This window comes from Molossus molossus, unplaced genomic scaffold, assembly GCF_014108415.1.
Source record: "Molossus molossus isolate mMolMol1 unplaced genomic scaffold, mMolMol1.p scaffold_m16_p_1, whole genome shotgun sequence".
Classification (NCBI taxonomy): domain Eukaryota; kingdom Metazoa; phylum Chordata; class Mammalia; order Chiroptera; family Molossidae; genus Molossus; species Molossus molossus.
In genome coordinates this window covers 226,486,890-226,508,837 of record NW_023425344.1, presented here as the reverse complement: position 1 = coordinate 226,508,837, position 21,948 = coordinate 226,486,890, and the positions used below count along the sequence as shown (strand labels likewise).

At 44.8% G+C, this 21,948-nt stretch overlaps 1 protein-coding gene and 1 non-coding gene across 2 annotated transcripts in view; one reads left to right on the top strand and one right to left on the bottom strand.

Moving 5' to 3' along the window:
• The first annotated feature begins 4,401 nt into the window (after positions 1–4,401).
• The window catches only part of HEATR4 (HEAT repeat containing 4), a 52,923-nt gene continuing 35,376 nt past the window's right edge, over positions 4,402–21,948 (top strand). Inside the window, exons 1-6 of the mRNA XM_036242066.1 lie at positions 4,402–5,329; positions 6,735–6,916; positions 7,950–8,090; positions 13,237–13,425; positions 14,955–15,098; positions 20,876–21,055. Of these exons, the coding sequence (XP_036097959.1) occupies positions 4,452–5,329; positions 6,735–6,916; positions 7,950–8,090; positions 13,237–13,425; positions 14,955–15,098; positions 20,876–21,055 (1,714 nt within the window). The 5' untranslated portion in view covers positions 4,402–4,451. The remainder of the gene's footprint in view (positions 5,330–6,734; positions 6,917–7,949; positions 8,091–13,236; positions 13,426–14,954; positions 15,099–20,875; positions 21,056–21,948) is intronic.
• On the bottom strand, positions 12,333–12,439 carry LOC118621207. Its single transcript, XR_004957652.1, has one exon. It is a non-coding gene; the product is annotated as a U6 spliceosomal RNA (small nuclear RNA).

Genomic DNA, 21,948 nt, shown 5'->3' with positions numbered 1-21,948 from the left:
AAAAACAGCCAAATGAAGTAATAGTTATTGTTATATATGGGATTCTTAATGTTATTTCATTTAAGCAAATGGCACCTCCTCATCCTGGACTTTTCACCTTTTCCTACTTTTTCATAAATTATAGGTTTTACCCTGTGGTGGACTTTTTTCATCAAACTTCAGTTCAGGGCTCTTCCAAGTAATGTACTTGATTTTACATTAATAATTTCATATTCTTTTTATTAGAGAAATCTGCAAATTGTATAAACTATAAGCAACTGTTGACCTCAAACAAGTTGATAACCTAAATTATCAGGAAATCATACAGAAAATAATCATACAGAAAATAAAGTGTTTATTTAAGATTTAAAGGAGTTGCATATCTGGGCACCCTGATTCAGGTAGCAACCCAAAGTGTCTGCCAGAGAAGAAAAGTCAAGGGTTTTAAAAGGCAAAAGGGGAACTTTGCATAAGTCATTCATACAGAATTTATATTGGTGTTGGTGACCGAAGTCTAACCTTGGCTAAACATAATTGATTGCTACAGCTATTGCTAAGTACCAAGTCTGTCAATGTGAAGAGTTTCAGGTACTCTTGCAGCTTCCTTTGTTCTATTGGTAAGGATGTGCTTAAGACCCATTTCCTTAATGGCCTTTTGGCTCCCTTTTTTTGTTGTTGTTGTTAATCCTCACCCGAGGATATGTTTTTCATTTATTATTAGCGTGGAAAGGAGGGAGAGAAGAAGGGAGAGAGAGAAACATCATGGGAGAGAGACACACAAACTGGTTGCCTCCTGCACAACCCCAACCAGGGTGGGGGACTGAACTGCAATTGAGGTACATACCCTTGACCGGAATTGAACTCTTAACTCTTTGGTCTGCGGGCCGACACTCTATCCGCTGAGTCAAACCAGCCAGGGCTAGAGGTTTATTTTTCAAAGGATAACCAAGAAGTCCATTTTGCCACCAATTAATAAATACAATGCAACTTCCCAAAGCTCAGCTCACAAAGAAGGACATTTAATAAATAACTGAAAATACTCCTGCTTGAGCCCCCAGGTTCTGTGAGTAGACTCATGGAATTCTACAGAGGTGGCTGCCAAGTAACCAATGTAAACAGTTTTGGAACCTAGGAAACTAAGGAAGGTTTAAGATGCAGAATCTTGCTTCCCTTTGAAGACTGTGTTGTGGGAGGCTATTCTGAAGGTAATTGAAAACACTACTGCTGTACCGGTGTCTGAAAGGAGTGTATTAGTTCAACTGAATGAGAGACAGCCTGAGTAGATGAAATGCTTTTGCATTAAATGTCAAAAGGGTCAGTATTACTTCAGGTGTTAACCAGTAGGAGACATCTTAGTTATGTCTCTTCTCTCTGGGCCTCAGTTTTGAAATGTGTAGGATAAAAGAATAGGAACAGATCATCTCTATGGCAGAGTTTCCAGAGTAATCTCAGGAGACAGCAGTATATCTGTGTGAGTACATGGCAAGGAGTGAGAATTAGAAAGTAGAGGGCCCTAGCTGGTGTTGCTCAGCAGTTAGAGCATCGGATTGTGCAGCAAAGGGTCTGGGGTTGATTCCTGGTCAAGGGCACATACCTGGGTTGCAGGTTTGATCCCTGGCCCTGTCGGGGTGCATGCAGGAGGCAACCAACTGATGTGTCTCTCTCATAGAGACTTTCTCTTCCTCCTTTCCATTCTCTCTCTCTCTCAAAAAAAAAGGAAAAAATATCCTCAGTGAGGATGAACAACAACCACAAAGTAGAGGGGGGAAAATGAAATTTTCTGATTGAAAAAAAGGCAGTAGAGAGGAAATCTGAAACAAGTCAGGTTAAGAGGCTGTGGTTCCTGATCCTGCTCTCCCCACCCCCGAACCAAACTACCTTTATACATCCCACAGATACCTCTTGGGGCTGTGGTCTCTTTAATGTGTATAAAACCCTCTGAGAGCGCGCCCTTCTCATCACTCAGGGAAGTTCGCAGCGTGACTGGCTGCTCAGGGGCCAGGCCGGCCGCTCACAAGGATGCTCACGGGTTCTTCCCTGTGCAGCAGCGGCCCGTGGGCTCCAGAGTCACCATTCCCACCATCCGTGCCGGGGCCCAAGAGACCTGGCCACCAGACCTCACCATTGGAGGCCTCGGCAGCCATGTCCACCTCCTCAGGCCTCGTCGGCAGTGTCCATACACTCGCAGGACAGCGGGAGATGAAACCATCATTTTGCGACTTGATTTCAGACCTCGGGTCAGCTGAACAGGGCTCTTGAGAAAGTTAGCGCTGGTTATAGAGCCTCTGCTGGCAGGCTAAGTGCCCACTGGGTCAGAGGAGCCTGCTAAGGAGCTTGGAGGGCCAGAGTCCTGCCAGTCAGTAGCCTACCTTTGAAAGCAAGAGCCAAAGACACACATGAGTTTGCTCAAAGCCTCCTGGCTGAAAAATCTCTACTTTATTTGGGAAAGAATTTCCTAGTTCAGCCTCTCAAAAGCTCTTTGGCCTGTCAGTGGGCTACCAGGGTTGCAGCTGAAGGACTCTGGCACAAAGCAGTCTCCAGTCCTCACTCTTTTTTTTTTTTATCCTCACCTGAGGACATTTTTCCATTTTTTTGTTCAGACAGAGTGGAAGGGAGAGAGAGGAAGAGAGAAACATCAACATGAAAGGGACACATCGAGTGGCTGCCTCCTGCATAAACCAACCATGGCCGGGGACAAACTGCAACCAAGGTACGTGCCCTTAGTGGGAACTGAACCTGGGCCTCTCTGGACCGCAGGCCAATGCTCTAACCGCTGAGCAAAACTGGCCAGGGCATGCTTCTTTCTTTCTTAATCCTCACTGAGGATATTTTTTCCATTGATTTTTTTAGAGAGAATGGAAGGGAGAGAGAGAAACATAGATATGAGATCGATTGGTTGCCTCCCTCATGTGCTCCAACCAGGGCTGAGGATCCAACCTGCAACCCAGGTACATGCCCTTGACTGGGAATCAAACCCAAGACCCGCCCTGGCCAGTTTGGCTCAGCAGTTGAGTGTCGGCCTGCAGACCAGAGAGTCCGGGGTTTGGTTCCCGCTAGGGGCGCATACCACAAAAAATAAATGAAAGGAAGAAAGGAAGAAAAGAAAACAAATCCAGACCCTTAGCCCGAGGACCGATGCTCTAACCACTGAGAAACACTTTCCAGGGCTCCAGTCTCCACTCATTTTTTTTTTTTCTTTTTTTTGTTCAGATAGAGCGGGAGGGAGAGAGAGGAAGAGAGAGAGAGAGAGAGAGAAACATCGATGTGAAGGGACACATCGAGTGGCTGCCACCGCACGACCAACCAGGGCCGGGGACAAACTGCAACCGAGGTATGTGCCCTTAGAGGGGAACCGAACCCGGGTCTCTCTGTACCGCAGGCCGACGCTCCAACCGCTGAGCCAAACTGGCCAGGGCTCATTTTTTTTCTATATTGATTTTAGAGAGAGGAAGGAAGAGGGAGAGAGAGATCGTAACATCTATGAGAAAGAACATCGATTGGCTGCCTCCTGCATGCCCCCCATTGCAGATTTGGCCCACAACCTGGGCATGTGTCCTGACCGGGTATCGAACTGGTGACCTCTTTAACCAATGATTCTTTATGTCACCAGGTAATGGGCATATATCTGGGGACACCCCAATTCATTCCATGTAGGTAGACATCTTAAGGTGAAACAGTTCTCATCCTGTTTTTTTTAAGTGTTTAGGATCAAAATGCCTCTTGCCTTAGGAGCAAGTTAGTGACATACTGATATGTTAAGAATTACAAAATATTCAACTAGGCACTACACACGTCAGGAGAATACCAAAGAGACAGGAGACATGGTCCCTGGGCGATGCAGTTAGCTAGCCACATAGTTAATAATGTGAAGTGTTACAGGATTGAAAATTAAAATAAGGGATATGGACTAGAAGCAATTTATAAATGTGTTTATGATATGGAGGCCTGGATAGGTCAAGGCAATTATGGAACAGGCAGGAATTGAATTGGCCTGGTAGAATGGATATAATTTGTATCAAGTGTGGACAAAAGGCTATTTCATATAGAGGGCACAGATGAAGCTACATTATATGAAGGGAGAAATGCTCAGAGAAGAGTCTAGGAGACTCAAGAGGTTACATGGCAGGACAAGGGCATTAACAGGGGTCACAATGATGGAGAACTCCAAGTGCCAGGCTGAGTTGTCTGAACTTTATGCTGTAAGCCTTTGAATAGAGAGAGAGCAACGTTTGAGGAAAAACTGGAAGCATGGGATTTAGAATGTTGCACCTTTTCTTTCTTTTGTTCTTCTAATTCACATGACTTTCCCCTTCTTCCCTTCTATCTTCCAAGTTCTTTTCTTTCTGTATTGCCATGGGTTACTGATTTCTATTGACCTAGAGCTCTCACCAGGTCCTCTCATCCCTTTTACAGGTCCCACCACCAGACCCTGCCTCTGGACCAGTGTGGAAGGAAGCATTTGCGGGGAAACAATGACCAAGAACCAAAAGGGAAAGACCTTTCTCCCTAACTGCCTGCATCAGTCACTGCCCCCACTGCTGGGATGGAGCGTGATTTTCTCCTACGTAAAACCAAGAAACAAGGAGTGCACCTCTGTCTCCAGTGTGCCTCCTGTCTTTCACTTCAGCCCGCAGCACTGTACGCACCTCAAGAACCAATATTTGAAAAAAGCCGCTTCAAACCTTACCTTCTCTCAGGAGGTGGTGTGGCAGCGAGGGCTACCCAGCCTTCCCTACACCCAGTACAGCTTTGACCACCTCTACAATGCAGACAGCATCATCCAACCTCCCCTCATCAGGAAGACCCGACCTGAGAAGCCTGTCAGCTTCAAGTTCTTGGATTCTTCAGGTCCCTCAGCAAGAGTCCCATCCCAGGCTGTGAAAACAGAAAGCTCTGCCAATCTTAAGAAGAAACGAAAGAAATCAAAGTCAGCAAGTGCAGCCCAGGAAACATCTCGCCCTCTCGCTCCTCATCCCTCCAGGGATCTAGACATTCTGGGTCTGTCATTTTCTCCAGATGTGAACCTGGAGAGGGAAGCCTGGCTTCTGCCCCATGAAAAAGAGGCCAGAGCCTGGGAGGCCATCGTGCTGGAAAAGCTGAATAAGCGCACTGCCCGATGGATCCAGAACAAGCGTCCTTTAAGGCCTGGGGTATCCCCCAACAAGTGGCAGAGCTTCTTGCGACAGCAATACGACTGGAGCCACATCCGGGATGAGCTCACTTCCAGCAGTGACCTGGAGCTCTTGAAACAGCTGGAGGAAGAAGAGACAGCAGAGTTTGAGGATCGAAGTGTTATCCTGCCCACCGAGGAGAAAAAGGAGCCAGAGCTGCTGCTTCCTGTTTATTACAGGTAGACTGACTGGGCCTCAGACATGCCTTTGAGAATACTTGGCTTCCCTTCAAGGATTCCTGGGTGGGCTCATACACTCCCATTTTGTGTTTTCCACTGCCAACCTGCTCTCTAGATCTCCATAAAGTAAGGTTTTTAGACCCAGGCACCACTGACACTCTGGGCTGGGTAATTCTTTGTTGAAAGGGGCTGCCCTGTGTATTATAAGATGTTTAGCAGCATTTCTCTGGATGCCACTATTACTCTTGTGACAACCAAAGATGTCTCCAGACATTGACACATATTCCCTTGAGGGACAAAATCACTCCCCCTTGAGAACTGCTGCCTTTAAAGGGATTGTTTCTCAGCCTTTCCCTTTCTGCTGATCCAGTTACTATCCAGGTGCTCTGAGAAACATATCCATGGTGAGAATAAGGAAGGCAGAGCCCCCATGGCTCTGAGGTTTGGTTCTGCTTCACCTTGAATAAGGAGCCAGCATGTCATTGACTCAAAAACTGACTAGCAGCAAGACAGAGAAGTAAACAACCTGAGTAAATAAACGAGAAGATTGCTTCCTTCTCATTTATAGCTTGAGGGAAGACTGGAACTATTATAATATCTCTGATTCCCAAAAGTGAACTAAAAGTAAGTGGAAACCCATTTATTTATTCAGTTATTAGAAAAAATATGAATTGCATTCCCACTACTTTCCAGTTATTCTTCAAAGTGCTGGGAATGCTATGTAAATGAGATAAACATGGACCTTTAAAGTGCTTACAGTCTGTCCACTGGGGTGGACAGACATTAAATAACCACACACATAATAAAGTGAGATAATGCAGGAGGCACATTCCCTTCCCCAAGCCCATGCAACCTCTAAGGGCACCAGTTTTAAAGAAGAATGACGCTAGGAGGATAGTCACTGTATTTTGCTATCCAGTGACTGCAGAGGAGGGCGAAGGTGGCTGCAGACAGGTTCCTTCTGGCAGCTCCATATTCAATTGGCACCTTGGGGGCAAGGCCAATAGTTAAATAGAGGTGTTCTTTAATTTTTTTTTTTCCTCACCCGAGGACATTTTTTGATATTTTGTTCAGATAGAGTGGGAGGGAGAGAGAGAGAAACATCGATGCGAAAGGGACACATCGAGTGGTTGCCACCCACACGACCCAACCAGGGCCGGGGAAAAACTGCAACCAAGGTATGTGCCCTTAGCTGGAACTGAACCTTGGTCTCTCCAGACCGCAGGTCAGCGTTCTAACCACTGAGCAAAACCGGCCAGGGCAATAGAGGTGTTCTTTAAATGCTCATGTGTGTATAAGCTGAGCTTTAAAAGGAAAGAGAATGAGCTATAGATACAATGGAAAGGGAAAGGTCCATCTCTGACCTTTCTCCCCTTTTCTGTCTCCCTCTCTCCCTCTGGCCAAGATTGCCCAATTACTTGCAGAAAGTCGAAACGATGTCTAGCAACAATAAGACCTCTAAGGATATCAATGGAAAGAGGAGTTTCTGGCAGCACCAAAACCAGAGCTACTTCCGGCAAGTGAATCCTCGAGCTGGAAAGTTTGCTTACTCCACTGACAACGCCTTTGAACAGGATATTTACTTTGGTAATAGAGCTGGGGTCCTGTGGTGGGGGCTGAGGTAGACATGGAGCAGGGAGGTGGACAGTACCTGGGGGATGAAACAGTCAAGGATATGGATGAGGCCCTGGGAGACCCAGGTGTTCATGGTAACATTCCTGTAACATTCTCTGGTTATTCTCATAGGAGCTGTTTGTTTGTTTTTTCCAGGGGTGGGATTGGGGGGGTGAGCAGATACCTGGTGGGGAGAAAACAGTTCTCCCTCTTCCTCCTTACTCTATCCCTCTATCTTACTAAGGAAGCAGTGGAGGGTGGGATTGTAAAGCAAGCAAGATTTGTCTTTGGGACAACCTACCTCTTCTCTGTACACCCTTCTCCCTCCTCTCACTTTGACATATTCCCCCACATATTCCCCCCTGTATTGGGGGGGGAAAGTCACAGGCTTTGGAGTCTGGTAGATCCAAATTTGAATCCTGGCTTAACCCCTTCCTACTAACCGTGAGCAAATTATATAATCTCTCTGAGCCTTATCTACCTTATTTGTAAAACAATATTAACAAAAATGCCCTTCATGCAAAGAATAGACAAAAAAGCATCTACACTGCTTCTTGCCCAATGCCCAATAAATGTCCACTACCTTCCCTTCCACCTTCCTATCCTTTAAATACTTGGGCTTCCAGGATGCATGATGTAGGTCTGCATGTTCCAAGCTGTTTTTCTATCCCCCTCTTGTTCCTAAATTTCTGTAAACTGAAAGTCTTCTTAAAGTGCTTAAGAAAAAGTATGACTAGTAAGAGATGAATTAGGTGACCCTTCATTAGTATCTATCTTTTCATAGGAGACAATGCCTATAAGTTAGGCTCTGCCTTGACTTCTAGGCCTCATGAAGCATGGTAGTCAGGAGTTCCAGGGGCTTAGAGTAGGGTAAAATGAAGTTGGGTCTGATTCTGGTGACTGAAAACCCAGGAAGAGGAAGAAAGAAGGTGCTGGACACTCTTTATTTCTTTTTAGTCCCTTTTGTGTATTTTATTTGACTCATTATTTCTTTATCTGTTCATAGATAAAGTCCGGGTCATCCACCAGATTGGTGCAAAGAGAGACCAGATTTTCCTGGAAAACCTCAACAGGTACAACAAGCAGCTATCTAAGGTCTTTCCTGAAACCCCAGAAAAGTGGACTTCCCAGCCAGTTCCAGAAGCACGTAAGCAGGAAGCTGATAATGAGCATTAGATGGAAGTGTGGCCATTTCTTTTCTTTATATATATATGCATTTATTTTCAGATAGAGCAGGAAGGAGAGAGGGAGGAAGAGAGAGAGAGAGAAACATCGACATGAAAGAGACACATCGAGTGGCTGCCACCCACACAACCCCAACCAGGGCCGGGGACAAACTGCAACCGAGGTACGTGCCCTTAGTGGGAACCGAACCTGGGCTTCTCTGGTCCGCAGGACAACGTTCTAACCGCTGAGCCAAACTGGCCAGGGCTCTTTTCTTTTTTTAATCCTCATCCGAGGATGTGTTTTTATTGATCTGAGAGAGAGAGAGAGAGAAACAGGATGAGAGAAAGAGAGAAACATTGATTGGCTGCCCCTCCATATGCACACCTATCACTGTAAGAACGAGGTGGCATCTCCAGAAGTGCAGGTTTATTGAGAATTAGCATGCAGGACTACCTCTTAGGAGAGTAGCAACTGGCTTGTATAGACTAGGGATTTTTATTTTTTTTTAATCCTCATCCGAGGACATTTTTCCATTTTTTGTACAGACAGAGTAGGAGGGAGAGAGAGGAAGAGAGAGAGAGGGAAACATCGATGTGAAAGGGACACATCGAGTGGCTGCCACCCGCACGACCAACCAGGGCCGGGGACAAACTGCAACCGAGGTACATGCCCCTAGCGGGAACCGAACCCGGGTCTCTCCGGACCGCAGGCGGACGCTCTAACCGCTGAGCCAAACCGGCCAGGGCAGACTAGGGATTTTTAAACTCAGGGCTGGGGGCGGGGGGGGGGGGGGTGTCATTCAGCCGTGGAGACGAGGAGACGTGGTCGTCTTTGATTGGTCGGGGGCTAGGGTCTCCTGAAACTTGTTTTTCTTGTCCAGCAACCGTTTACAGTTTTGGGTGGGTTAGGGTAGTTCCATCATTGCGCTCCGCCTGACTGGAGTGATGGGTTTGGGTTTTTTGGAATGAGAGGTTTAGGGCAAGGTTAAACAATAAGAGTGATGGGAACAATAAGAGTGATGGGTTTTGGTTTCTTGGAATGAGAGGCTTAGGGCAGTAATGTGGAAGTTAAGAACTAACAACCACCAGTTTGGATTTCCGGTCAGGGCACATGCCCAGCAATCGATGTTTCTCTCTCTCTAAAAATTAAAAAAAAAAAGAAAAAAAATCATCTCATAAAATTATAAAATATTAACTATAACTAGGAAGAGGCTTTGTGAAGCATCCATTCGGTTGAAATCAAATAAAACTTAGGTGTACTAAGTGGTTTAGGGCCAGTAATTACCAGCAAGGCAGATCCCATCTTAATGTTTCTGGGAAAGTTTATCAGACCCATCATGATTCAGCACTCAGCCCTTTTCCCCTGGGCTGGCTCTACCCTCCCAGTCCATTCTTGGGCCTATACCTGCTTCAGGCCATTGTGTCATCCTCTGTAGGTTTCTGTTTCACCAGTACATCATTCTTCATTCTATTAAGACAGATAAGGTAGGAAGGAAGGAAAATAGCCAAGAAATTAGCTTATGGAACAAAAAGTATCCATCCTCCAAGAGACTATGTCTTCATTTCTTTTCTTTGCAGTGTCACTGTTAAGGTGGGCCCCTGGTGTGCAAAAACTAGTAGCAGTAGTGACCCATTCTTTTTCCCACCAACCCCCAAACCTCTGTCTCTAGTGCTACCTTGCTAGGGAATAGTAATTAGAGTAGAGATGCTACTGATGGCAGCTATGCGCAGCTTCCCCAACACCCACACACCCTCCTTCTTTGTTGAGGACTACCATTTTTATAAAGCAGTGGAGAAGGCACCCCAGCAAAGCCTTGGGTTAGATCTTGGCAAGTCACCTTCTAGAGCTTCAGTTGTTTCATTAAAACTGAGGCACTGGCCCTGGCCAGTTCGGCTCAGCGGTTAGAGTGTCGGCCAATGAGTCACAGGTTTGATTCTGGCCACGGGCATGTACCTCGGTTGCGATTCTTCCCGGCCCTGCATGCAGGAGGGTCATGCAGGAGGCAGCCACTCAATGTGTCTCTTTCATGTTGATGTTTCTCTCTGTCTCTCTCTCTTTCTCTCTCTCTCTCCCACTCTATCTGAACAAAAATGGAGAAATGTCCTCGGGTGAGGATAAAACAAAACAAAAAAAGCAGGCACTAATCATTTCTATAGCAAGGCAGTTTTGTGATATTTATTGATACTTAGGTGATTTTCTGAATATGTTTTATAAACCATTAAGTACTGTATAGACTCAAGGCATTATTATTGGTATACTACTTTCCCCACAAGCCAGCTCTGAGAACAGGCAAATCCACAGAGACAAGGTTGATCAGTGGTTGCTGGGTGATAACTGTACAACTCTGTGGAAATATTAAAATACTACTGAATTGTATATGCTTTAAGAGTATGAAATTTACAGGATGTGAATTCTACCTCGATGAAGCTGTTAATTTGTTTTTTAAATCCTTTGGGGATCCTGCTGCATTCACAGAAGCCTCACCACCTATCTCACTTGCTTCATAGGCACCTTTCCCCCAGTAGTGCTGGACACCTGCCTTCTTTTCCCCCAGAACACAGAACATCCAATGAGCTGATGTTGTAGGGTATTTGACATCAAACCTCTTTTTATTTAACTTATTTTTTTTAAATATGATTTTATTGATTTTTTTAGAGCGAGAGGAAAGGAGAGAGAAATAGAAACATTGATGTGAGAGAGAAACATCAATCGGCTGCCTGCTGCACGTCCCCCATCGGGGATCGAGCCCACAACCCCGGGCATGTGCCCTGACTGGGAATTGAACCAGGACTTCGCAGTCCATGGGACAATGCTCAGTCCATTGAGCCACACCAGCCGGGCTCAAACCTCTTTTTCAAACAGTATTTGAAATTGATCTGGGGGAAGTAAAGTCAGATTAGTAATATATGTACACCTTCTTATAACCATTTTATTCATCATCTCATCTCAGGAAATACTGGGTATGAAAGAATTTAGAAATAATAGAAAAGCCCTGGCTGGTTTGCCTCAGCGGTTAGAGCGTCGGCCTGCGGTCCAGAGAGACCCGGGTTCGGTTCCCGCTAAGGGCACATACCTCGGTTGCAGTTTGTCCCCGGCCCTGGTTGGTCGTGCAGGTGGCAGCCACTCGATGTGTCTCTTTCACGTCGATGTTTCTCTCTCTCTCTCCCCTCCTCTCTCTCCCTCCCACTCTATCTGAGCAAAAAACAAAAAAGTGTCCTCGGGTGAGGATAAAAAAAAAAGAAATAATAGAAAACTCCCTGAGGTTAGATGTGTGTAGATCCCTGCCCCCTCTCCATTTTGATTGATTTGAAAAAACTTAGATGGTGATTTCTTTAAAATAATTAAAAGTCTCAGGAAACAAGGAGTATATCATGACAGAAAACTCTCTGGTGTGCCCAGATATGGTTCCTATATACCAAGCACAGGTTTTATAGTAAAAGTCACAAAGGCACCATATGTTTCTGCCAACAAAGTGTACTGTGCCTTTTGTCCCAAAGACAATCAAAGGGGTGTCTCTTCATGAGCTCCCTTTGAATGACTTCTGAAGTGGAAGGTGGCGAGTGGATGTTTTTCTACCTGCCTAGAACTCAAAAGGACTGGAAGTAAAATAAATGTTGGCAGTTGCCTATGTTTATTCACACAGAGGTTAAATATCAGAGATTTAAGACTTTCTCATCACATCGATTTTAACTCCCTGGGCAGAGGGCTATAGAGGAACAGTTACTTCTCACTTCCGTGGGAGGGATTTCAAGGAGGCTGAGAGAAGTGGGGGAGTGTCATGTGGCCAAGCATCTACTCACTGGGAGCTGACATGTGTGGAGCTGGTTCTCTGGCTCTGGATATACACATCTTACACTGCAAAGGAAGGAAGCCCTGAGCAGGGTGACCGAGTTCTCCAGTGTGACCAAGCTGGGTGAGGACCATTTGGAGGGTGTGCTCTGTATGGGCATCTGAGCTCAACTGCCCTGGAGTCTCACAGGACTCTGTTTGGGAGTTAGAATGAAATCTGAAAAAAACAGAAACCGCTGATAGTGCAAGGTTAGAACGTGAAACGAAAAAGCAATGTGGCAAGTAATGAATTTAGTAATCCAGAAATGTTTTTATCTGTTTTGCCTTCTCCTCCACACAACTACTCCTTTGAGAAAGAGGCTTTCTGAATCTCACGTCAGGGAGCACATTAAGTCTAGAAAAATATAACAACTATAACTATTGTTATTATTATTATTATTTTTAATGCTTCACAAATTTTCATGTCATCCTTGCGCAGGGGCCATGCTAATCTTCTCTGTATCGTTCCAATTTTAGTATATGTGCTGCCGAAGTGAGCACATAACTATTTTTATATAACAACTATACTTATATGGTTTTTCTGTTCTCAAATTTCCAACTGTTATATGTCACAATAGGAAAAACTCAAGAGATGCTAAAATCTTTTTTTTTTTATCCTCACCCGAGGACATTTTTCAATATTTTGTTCAGATAGAATGGGAGGGAGAGAGATAGAGAGAGAAACATTGACATGAAAGGGACACATCGAGTGGCTGCCACCCACACGACCCAACCAGGGCCGGGGACAAACTGCAACGGAGGTACATGCCCTTAGCGGGAACCAAACCCGGGTCTCTCCAGACTGCAGGCCAAGGCTCTAACTGCTGAGCCAAACTGGCCAGGGCTAAAATCTTTTAAAAATGTAGCAGCTTATAAGACCATTTCTCCTCCCAAATTAAAAATATTGAAAAGAAAACCTAATAAATTAGGAATTAATGGCCTATTACAATCTAAATTGCAGTATATCAAATATTAAATTTTATGAGCAAACCCTTTTTACATATAAACATACTTATGTTCCTAAAGATTGATTAAACTTATAGAAAGATTTGTAAATAGCTCAGCTTTTTTTGCCTGCTCTCTGTCCCCCACCATCATGGCTTTATCAGGTCTGTAGTCAGGACTTCTCATAACTCCCTATGGGACTTGTAATAAGTTCCCTTTAAAGTCACAGGAAAGTTCACTCTTGAGAGTACTGGTTTGCCCTGGTCTTAGTCAGGAATAGGAATGTGATGCTAGCTGGAACACAGGGCCTAGGGCGGTGGGGCGAGAATATCTCATATTGCCACACTGCACAGCTTGTAGGCCCGTGATAGGAGCCCTGCGCTGGACTGCTTTGCCCATTCCGGCCAAGGATCTGCTGCTGCAGGTGGGTGAGGAGGACGAGCCCACAAAGATCAAGAAAGAATCACTGAAGGAGAATGTGACCTGGAAATTGGTGGTCCTGCGGAGGATGCTGCAGGAATGGAAGACTACCTGGGATCTAAGTGAGTGAAGGGGCAGGGGCATTGGGAGATATCAGTATGTATTTGTGAGGGAGGAGGGTTTCACCTTGGACTAGAGTTTCTCAGTCTTTGAAAATCCATCCCTCTCTAATATATAAAAATCTGGTTGCCTCATCAGGTTAGACTAGACAAAGAGCCTTTCACACAGTGCTAGTTGATATGTATCTGGATGTTTTACGCATGGGCAAATTAACTTTAGTAATTTGTGGAAACTCACTATATTGAGAACGCTTCACGGGCAGGGACTCTAACTTACTGACCTCTGAAACTTTATATTCAATAAATGATACGTGAAGGGAAGAACGAAATAGGCTGCCCAAGCAATGGAAATATAACAATCAAAATAAATGGTAGTTGTCTATGATATAAACAGTAGTTGTCCAAAATTCATTTGTGGAGTTGGGATTATCATATATACACTCTGCCTTCAGAGATATTGGAGTAGAAGTCTGAGTGCCTGGAGCAGAGTAAGGGCCTGGCAAGGACTGTTGAAAGGTACAAGATTTAAAAATAATATTTTTATTGCTATTTTAGAGAGAGAGGAAGGGAGAGGGAGAGAGAAAGAGAAACATTGATGTAAGAGTGAAACAAAGATTGTCTGCCTCTGCATGCCCCTACCCGGGGTCCAGCCCACAACCCAGACATGTGCCCTGATTGGGAATTGAACCAGCAACTTTTTGGTGCATGGGGACACCACCCAACCAACTGAGCCATACCAGCCAGGGTTAAAGCTACAAGATTTGAGGATTCAAGGGCTGCTGCCTTTCAGAACATAAGGAACAAATTTAGTTAGTGCAGGAAAAAAGAGGTGATTCATTTTGTAAACTGGATCAGGAAAGCATAAAAGGGTTGGAAAAGAGATACTGAGTAAAAGCTACTAGTAGGGAGCAACTACAGATGGTGGGAGCACTAAAACAAAAGCTTGATACCTACAAAGAGAGCAGTTAGCAATAAAATGAGGAAGATCTTGAAAGCAAATGGAGGAGTTCTCAAAGGCAAGGAAACCTGATGATAACTTGCTAGGTATTTTGCTAAACGTTGTCTAGTTAACTCATTTACTACTTAGTCAATCAATATGGTAGGTTCTAGTGTATTCCCATTTTACAAATGAAAAGTCTCAAGCTCAGGTGAAGTAACTTATCCAGGGTCACACAGCTAATAACTATGATTCCAAACCAGCTATGTCTGATAATGTGCCTTTAACCACCATGTTTAATTGCCTCTTTTATTTTCCAGATGGTAACAATGAAGTTATTTAAGCAGAGAGAGACAGAATATAGGATGAGATGGGGTGAGGCAGGGAGCATTGTTTGGGAACTGACCTAGAGAGTACATGGATCATCAAAGAAATAACTTCCCTATGGATCTCATCTCTGGGGCCCTTTATTTTTCTGAGTTAATATTTTACTTGAATTGTCCTGGGAAGAAGGGGACGTCTTGTCACCTGCCTGTAGTCTAGTATCTAACCCTAACCAGATGGTTCTCTTCTCATTTTCCTCCCTATGCCACAGTCATCGAGTGGCACCATGAGACAGTTGAGGGTCTGCTGCGGAAATTAGTGGACATGAATGATGATATTCGGATCCAAGCCATCGTCACATGTGCCACAGCTGCTTTAGAACGACCCCGGACTGCCATCAGCCAGGGGGACTCAGGTGAGAACCAGACTGGACTGCTTGACAATACTATTTACAGGTTTCCCCTGCTATCTGAAAGTGGAATGTTCCTATGAAATCCTTTGTAAGCCAAAGTGGCACAAAGCAAAGCATTATCCCCCCCTTTCTGAAAGTTTGATGTACTACTTCGCTTTCATGAAGACCCACATGAGTACGGCGGTAATGGCTTTTTTTTTTTTATCCTCACCCGAGGACATCTTTCCATTTTTTGTTCAGATAGAGTGGGAGGGAGAGAGAGAGAGAGAGAAACATTGACACATTGAGTGGCTGCCACTCGCACAACCCAACCAGGGCCAGGAACAAACTGCAACCGAGGTACGTGCCCTTAGCAGGAACCGAACCCGGGACTCTCTGGACCGCAGGCCAATGCTCTAACCGCTGAGCCAAACCGGCCAGGGCTGGTAATGGCTTTTTTCCCATAAATGTGAAAATCCTCTTCAGATTTCTTTCAGGTAGCAAAAACAGGTAAGAACTGTAATGTACTGAAGAGATGGTTTAACAAGACACAGGAGCCCTGGCCGGTTTGGATCAGCAGTTAGAGCATCGGCCTGAGGTCCAGAGAGACCCAGGTTCAGTTGCTGCCAAGGGTACGTACCTCGGTTGCAGTTTGCCCCTGGCCCTGGTTGGGTCGTGCGGGAGGCAGCCACTCAATGTGTTCCTTTCACATCAATGTTGTTTCTCTCCCTCCCACTCTATCTGAACAAAACATGAAAAAATGTCCTCGGGTGAGGATTTAAATAAAATAACAAGACATAGGACTCAGATGATGGAAACTATAAATGCCATTGAAAGGACATAAAAGCCAACTAACATTTGTCCCTCAAACACCCTCTCAGTAACCTTTTATGTGAAGCCTGTGCTGACACCTTTATCTGCTGCTGGTAGCATCCTAATATTAATCACTATCATAACTATCTGTTACTTTTCTGCCATTCCTAGCAGGCAAGGAACTCCTTAAGGGCAGGAATTGATTTTAGCTCTACAAAGTTGCAGGTTTTTAAATTTTTGTTTTAATGGCAGCCGTCAACAAATCCTCAAACAAGTGCTGGCGATGATGTGGAGAAAAGGAGACTCCAGTACACTTCTGGTGGGAATGCAGATTGGTGCAGCCATTATGGAAAACAATATGGTGTTTCCTCAAAAAATTAAAAATGGCCCTGGCCGGTTTGGCTCAGCGGTTAGAGCATCGGCCTGTGGTCCTGAGAGACCCGGGTTCAGTTCCCGCTAGGGGCACGTACCTTGGTTGCAGTTTGTCCCCGAACCTGGTTGGGTCGTGCGGGTGGTGACTGTAAGGTAGCCAGGCGCCACTGGTGGGAGGTGGAAAGAAACCGAAGAGCAAAACAGCCAAATAAGCAGAAATCAGGCTTTATTGGGTACACTCCGGGCGGGTTCACAGACTCCGGGGGTCGAGTCCTAGAAGCCGCGCCCGATGCTGGGGTTTGTGATTGTTGTATCTGCGCCTATGGCAGCGGGAACTTGTTGTTGGGGTTAGGTCCTGAGGAGCTATGCATGGGAGCCCCTGGAATGTGAGTCTGTTGTCCCGGGGCAAACAGTTCCTGGACTAGGACAGGAGAATAGGACAGGAGTTGATCTATGAGTTCCGGGCAAACAGATCCTGAGACAGGGTGGGAGTCTAGGTTGGGTAAGCGAGGTAATGGCTGAACAATTTGCCTAGCGCCAGTTCCCAGGCTATCGGACAGTGACCATTCGATGTGTCCCTTTCATGTCGACGTTTCTCTCTCTTACTCTCTCTCCCTCCCACTCTATCTGAACAAAAAGCGAAAAGATGTTCTCAGGTGAGGATAAAAAAAAAAGAAAAAAAAAAGTAGATGGCAGCATAGGTAAATGCGGTATCGCATCCTCCCACAACCACATCAAAGTTACAACTAAACTACAGAACAACCATCATTCAAAACCACCTGAAATCAAGCTGAATGGAAGTCCTACAACTATGGAATTAAAGCAGCAGCCACATCGAGACTGGTAGGAGGGGCAGAGGCGCGACAGGCTGGTCCCACACCCACGTGTGGCGGATAAAAATCAGGAGGACACCTCGGCTGGGAAGGTCCTTCCTGAGGACTGAGGGGTCCCTGTCCCACACCAAATGCCCTGCTCAGGATTCCAGTGCCAGGAAAAGAAGTCCCCATAACTTCTGGCTGGAAAAACCAGTGGGAACTGAGGCTCAGGGAGGCCGAGGCGGCTGGAGCCCCAGGCAGCTCCTTAAAGGGCCCTCGCACAGACTTATCGGACTCGCTCCCTCTAAGCTTGGAGGGGAGGCAGCTCGAGGGACGCCAGAGACATACAGGGAAGAACTGAGCTGTTTGGCACTGGAGCGAGGGCTGGAGTGGGGGCTTTCTCCGGGACAAACATGCTGTCAGACCTTTGGTGAGCCCTTCCCTGGGGCGGCAGACAGTCACCATATCTGAGACTCCAGCAACCTGGCTCACACTGGTAGCTCCGCCCTGGTGATTCCCTGAGGCTCTGCCCCACCCAACTTTCAGTCCCACCCAAGCTGTTGCCACTTGCTTAACCATAGGATTGGCCTGTCTTGGATCCTGCTTCAGATGTTCCTAAATTCTTTCAAACAAGCAGCATCTGGTCTCAGCTAGCCCCATACCTCTGGTTAAGTAATACACAGAAACAAACACAGGGAGGCAGCCAAAATGAGGAGACAAATAAACAGGTCCCAAATGAAAGAACAGAACAAAACCCCAAGAAAAGAACTAAGCGAAATGGAGATAAGCAACCTAACAGATGCTGAGTTCAAAATACTGCTTATAAGAATGCTCAGTGAACTTAGTGAGGGACTCAAGAGCATAAAAAAGGACCAGTCAGAAATGATGGATGCACAGTTAGAAACGAAGGAGGCTTTAACTAAAATAAAGAATAATTTACAAAGATTCAATAGTACGTAAATCCAAGAAGCAAACCATCGATTTGGAATATAAGGAAGCAAAAAACACCCAATCAGAACAGTAAAAAGAAAAAGGAATCCAAAAAAATGAGGATAGTGTAAGGAGCCTCTGGGACAACTTCAAGCATGCCAACATTCGCATCTTGGGGGTGCCAGAAGGAGAAGAGAGAGAACAAGAAATTGAAAACCTGTTTGAAACAATAATGGCGAAAACTTTCTTAACTTGGTGAAGGAAACAGCCATACAAGTCCAGGAAGCACAGAGTCCCAAACAAGATGAACCCCAAGAGGCCCACACCAAGACACATCATCATCAAAATGCAAAAGGTTCAAGAGAAAGAGAATCTTAAAAGCAGCAAGAGAAAAGCAGTTAGGTACTTACAAGGGAATTCCCATAAGGCTGTCAGCTGATTTCTCAAAAGAAACTTTGCAGGCCAGAAGGGAGTGGCAAGAAATATTCAGAGTGATGAAAAGCAAGGACCTACAACCAAGATTACTCTATCCTGCAAAGCTGTCATTTAGAATCGATGGCCATATAAAGAGTTTCCCAGACAAGAAAAAGTTAAAGGAGTTCATCACCACCAAACCGTTATTATATGAAATGATGAAGGGTCTTTTTGAAGAAAAAGATAAAATATACGAACAAACAAAATGGCAATGAATACATATCTATTGACAATGGAATCTACAAACAAAATGAACAGGCCAAACGGAAACATTCTCATAGATACTGAGAACATTTTATTGGTTGCCAGATGGGAGGGGGATTGGGGGAGTGGGTGAAAAAGGTGAAGGGATTAAGAAGTACAAATTCATTGCTAGAATGACAAACCTCAGAGGGAAAGGGGTTGGGGGATGAAAAGAAATAAACCAAAGACCTTATATGCATAACCAATGGACACAGACAATAGTATGGGAAAAGGTGGGAGGGGGGCGGGACAGGGGAGGATGGGGGTCATTGGGGGGAAAATGAGGAACATCTGTAATACATACAACAATAAAGATTTTTAGCCCTGGCCGGTTTGGCTCAGCAGTTAGAGCGTCGGCCTGTGGTCCAGAGAGACCCGGGTTTGGTTCCCACTAAGGGCATGTACCTCGGTTGCAGTTTGTCCTCGGCCCTGGTTGGTCGTGCACTTGATGTGTCCCTTTCACATCGATGTTTCTCTCTCTCTCTTCCTCTCTCTCCTTCCCGCTCTATCTGAACAAAAAATGGAAAAATGTCCTCTGGTGAGGATAAAAAAAAATAATAATAATAATAATAAAAAGATTTTTAAAAAATGAATAAATAAAATAAAAAAGATATTGCTGCCCTGAAAAAAAAAAAAATGGAACTGCCATTTGACCCAATGATCCCACTTCTTGGAATATATCCTAAGAAGCCTGAAACACCAATGAGGAAGAATATATGCACCCCTATGTTCATAGTAGCACTATTTACAATAGCTAAGATCTGGAAACAGCCCAAGTGCCCATCAGTAGATTAGCAGATAAAAAAAAACTGTGGTACACAATGAAATACTATGCAGCTATGAAAAAGAGATCTCTTACCCTTTGAGACAACATGAGGGACCTGGAGAGTATTATGCTAAGAGAAATAAGCCAGTCAGAGAAAGATAAGACATGATCTCACGTATTTGTGGAAAATAATGAACAAAATAAGCTGTCAACCAAAAGAGATCCAGGGTCAGAGTCATGGAAGTAGGGAATAGACTAACAAACCTCAGAGAGATAGGGGGTTGGAGGGGTGGATACAAATAAACAAAAGAACTTATATGCATATATGCATAACCAATCCACATGGTCACTAGGCTGGGGAAGGCAGGAGGGGGTGGGAGCGGGAAGGAGGGATTCAATGGGGGAAAAAGGGGGACATTTGTAATACTTTCAACAATTAAAGAAAGAAAAGACTTCTACTCAGAGTGGATTCCATGCTCCTGAGTTGTCCCCAGAAGGCTCTGTAGAATGCTATACAAACCACCTCAAGAACTCTGGCCAGGCCCAGCCAGTGTGGCTCAGTGGTTGAGCATCAACCCATGCACCAAGAGGTCACTAGTTCGATTCCCAGTCAGGGCACATGCCTAGGTTGTGGGCTTCATCCCCAGTGGTGGGCATGCAGGAGGTAGCCAATTGATGTTCTCTCTCATCGATGTTTCTATCTCTTTCTCCTCCCTTCCTTTCTCTCTAAAATTAATAAAGAAAAAGTATTAAAAAAAGAACTCTGGCCAAAAGGAATACCTGATGCTGCCCTGTTGGCAACTGTCCCCCAATCCCATATCCTTCTGAAGACTGGTACCGTGTGTGACCTATGATAGTCTTGTGAGACTGTTTAGTTAAACCAAGATTCCCAAAACACACATATTTCAGGTGAGCTCTGCATAATACCTGCCTTGCCTACTTCAATGAAAGTTGGAAGAATGAGATAAATATGAAAACACCATATAAATGTCAAAGTACTACCTGAATGTAATTGTTATTAAAAATATTACAAAATGTAATGTAAAAATAGAAAAATATGTAAAGTAAAAAAGTTGATTTTTATCACTAAAACTAATGGTGTAAGTCACCATAGCCTAGCTGGAAACATTCTTCTTTGGATTGAATATAGCTCCTAAGAAGCCAGATGATAAAGGATTGGGAACTGGTACACCCAGCACAGAAGTGAGCTATAAAATACTGTCCATTGTAGGGGCCCAACTAAAGTCTAATTATATTACGTGAAAGTAAGCACCTGCAACTGAAACTGAGGTTGGCCACCAAGGATGTGGCTGTGGGAAGGAAGCTGTGTTTCAGGGAAAAGCAAGGGGGCTAGCACTCTCTTCTCTAGCTCTCTTTTTTGATCACAGATAAGGAGACTGTGAAAGCCCAATCAATCCAGGACTTGCCAGAGGTTTTACGGCCTGCTCTGGAGGCTGCTCTTTGTGACAAGAATCTCAATGTGCAGATGGCAGCAGCGGTATGCCAATATGCCATACAGTCACATAATCCCCTTGCCCAGGACATCATGCAGACTGTCCTTGAGAAGGGTGAGTAACTCCGTTTCTTCTGACCTGGGAATATGGGGTAAAGAGAAGATATCTTACCAATAGCTTCTGCTAATCTTATCTTCTCCACTATCATGCTCTGTAATGTCTACTGTATTGGGTTTATGTTCATTTTAGAACATAAAAAAAAAAAATTAGTTCATCCTAGGTACTTTTACAAAGTAGGTACACTGCCACCTAGTGGTACCTTGGCTAAGTGGTTCATAGATACATATGACTAGAAACCAACCATGCCCTATCACACAACTGGATTTTCTTTCTTTTTCTTCCCTCCCTCCCTTCCTCCCTCCATTTCTTCCTTCCTTTTTTCCTTCCTTCCTCCCTCCCTCCCTCCCTCCTTCCTTTCTCTCTTTCTAATATTTTTTCTTTATTGATTTTAGAAAGAGAGGAAGAAAGAGGGAGAGAGAAACATCAATGAGAGAGAACATCGACTGGCCACCTCCTGCATGCCCCCCACTGGGGATCAGGCCCACAGCCTGGGCATGTGCCCTGACTAGGAATCGAACTGGCCACCACTGAGCCACTCCGGCAGGGATGGATTTTCTCTTAATTGAAAATATGATGTAACAGTATTAAAGAATACTTTCTGAAAATTATAAAATCACCACTTGAACACATCATGCTTCCATTATTGCACATTAACTTATAGGCATTGTCCACATGCATTGTTGGAGTAATACAAGCAAAAACGTCAAGTGATATGCCCAAGGTGCTTAACTGCTCAGAGATGTGCTTGTTCCTTGTCTGGAAGTGAGGACAGACAAGGACAACTGACTTGTTTGGCCTTCTGCATATAGACACTCAATAACTTCATCTGTCTTAGGAAAGCCTCTCTTAATCTCTTAGGGGGAGGAACAACTGTATCTCTCAGAAGT